Genomic DNA, 1,220 nt, shown 5'->3' on the forward strand with positions numbered 1-1,220 from the left:
TTTCCCCTCCCCTGCCCTTAGCATGTGGATCTGATACGGCCCCAGCATCGCTCGAGCTGCTTTCCCAGGGAGCGATGTCCCTGCAGGCTCTGTCGTGGTGCTGTGATCACCTCCCCACTCTGGGACAGAGTTACCAGGGCTCATCTCCAGCCTCATGCCTGTTTGAGGTGTGTTAGCAAGAGCTGCGGGATTCTGCGTCTTCCTTCTCCCCTCTCTTCCACACACTGAAGCCCCCATCTCCACAGTCCCAGGCCAGTGCAGTAGACTTGCAGGGCTTTCCCCGTGTCAGCAGCACCAGGGCTCATGTGTGCCCTCTCTTCCCCTCCCGCAGGCACTGGGACCCTGCAGAGAGCTGAGCAGCAGCCTGCTGAGGAGGGGCCGGTGATCCTGGAGCTGCAGAGGACGTGCGCAGGGAGCCTGGAGGAGAGGAGCTCCCTGACCCCTGAGCCAGGCCAAGTGCAGAAGGGGCAGGGCAGGCCTCCAAAGCAGGAGGAGAGCTCGGAGGTGAGCAGGGCACCCGGTTCACTTGTGGTGGGGAGTACAGGTGGGGCAGAGCGCAGGAGGAGCCCGGGGTGCTGTAAGGAATTTGGGGAGCAGAGAGACCTGAAGAGCATGAAGGCAGCATTGATGTAGGCTACAAATACCCCCAGCTGCCTTAACAGGAGCTCCCTCCCAAGTGCAGATACCAGGGGTGCTGGCGCAGGCAGGCCAGGTTACAGTGCATGGAGCCGGGCTCCCTGCCTCTAAACGTGCTGCCCAGGCTGCCTCAAAGGACCGAGCAAATAGCGCAGGATGAGCTGAGCTAGGACCTGCACCTGAACTGTATTCACAGCTGCATCCATGTCGCATGTCAGCTGAAGACTGGGGAGTTGTGTCCCCTTACCTGGAGGTAGTACCAGTGACTGCAGACAGGGCTGTGGGGGCCGGGAGCAGCTGGTGCAGGAGACACTGATGGTGCAACACTTGTGCCTGCAGCTCCGGGAGGTGTTTGAGGACGTGGCTGTGTTGGGGTGCCGTAGGGTTCGGTCCTCGGACCGATATTGTTCAGTATCTTCATCAGCGATTTGGACAAGGGCGGGGAGAGCACCCTCTCCAAGTTCGCTCATGATACCAAGTTATGGGGCAAAGTTAGTACACCGGAGGGCAGGGAGCAGATTCAGGCTGACCTCGACAGGTTGGATCAATGGGCAGAGAGAAATAGGATGCAATTTAATAAAGAT

The 1,220-nt window shown here is 59.3% G+C and overlaps 1 protein-coding gene across 1 annotated transcript in view; it reads left to right on the forward strand.

The window, feature by feature from the left end:
• Nucleotides 1–331: 331 nt before the first annotated feature.
• Nucleotides 332–1,220, forward strand: part of LOC106723450 (zinc finger protein 317-like) — a gene marked incomplete at both ends in the record, with an annotated part of 5,975 nt that continues 5,086 nt past the window's right edge. The window contains one exon of the mRNA XM_025195837.1: nucleotides 332–504. Within this exon, the coding sequence (XP_025051622.1) occupies nucleotides 332–504 (173 nt within the window). The remainder of the gene's footprint in view (nucleotides 505–1,220) is intronic.

This window comes from Alligator sinensis, unplaced genomic scaffold (assembly GCF_000455745.1).
Source record: "Alligator sinensis unplaced genomic scaffold, ASM45574v1 scaffold1363_1, whole genome shotgun sequence".
Taxonomy (NCBI): Eukaryota; Metazoa; Chordata; order Crocodylia; family Alligatoridae; genus Alligator; species Alligator sinensis.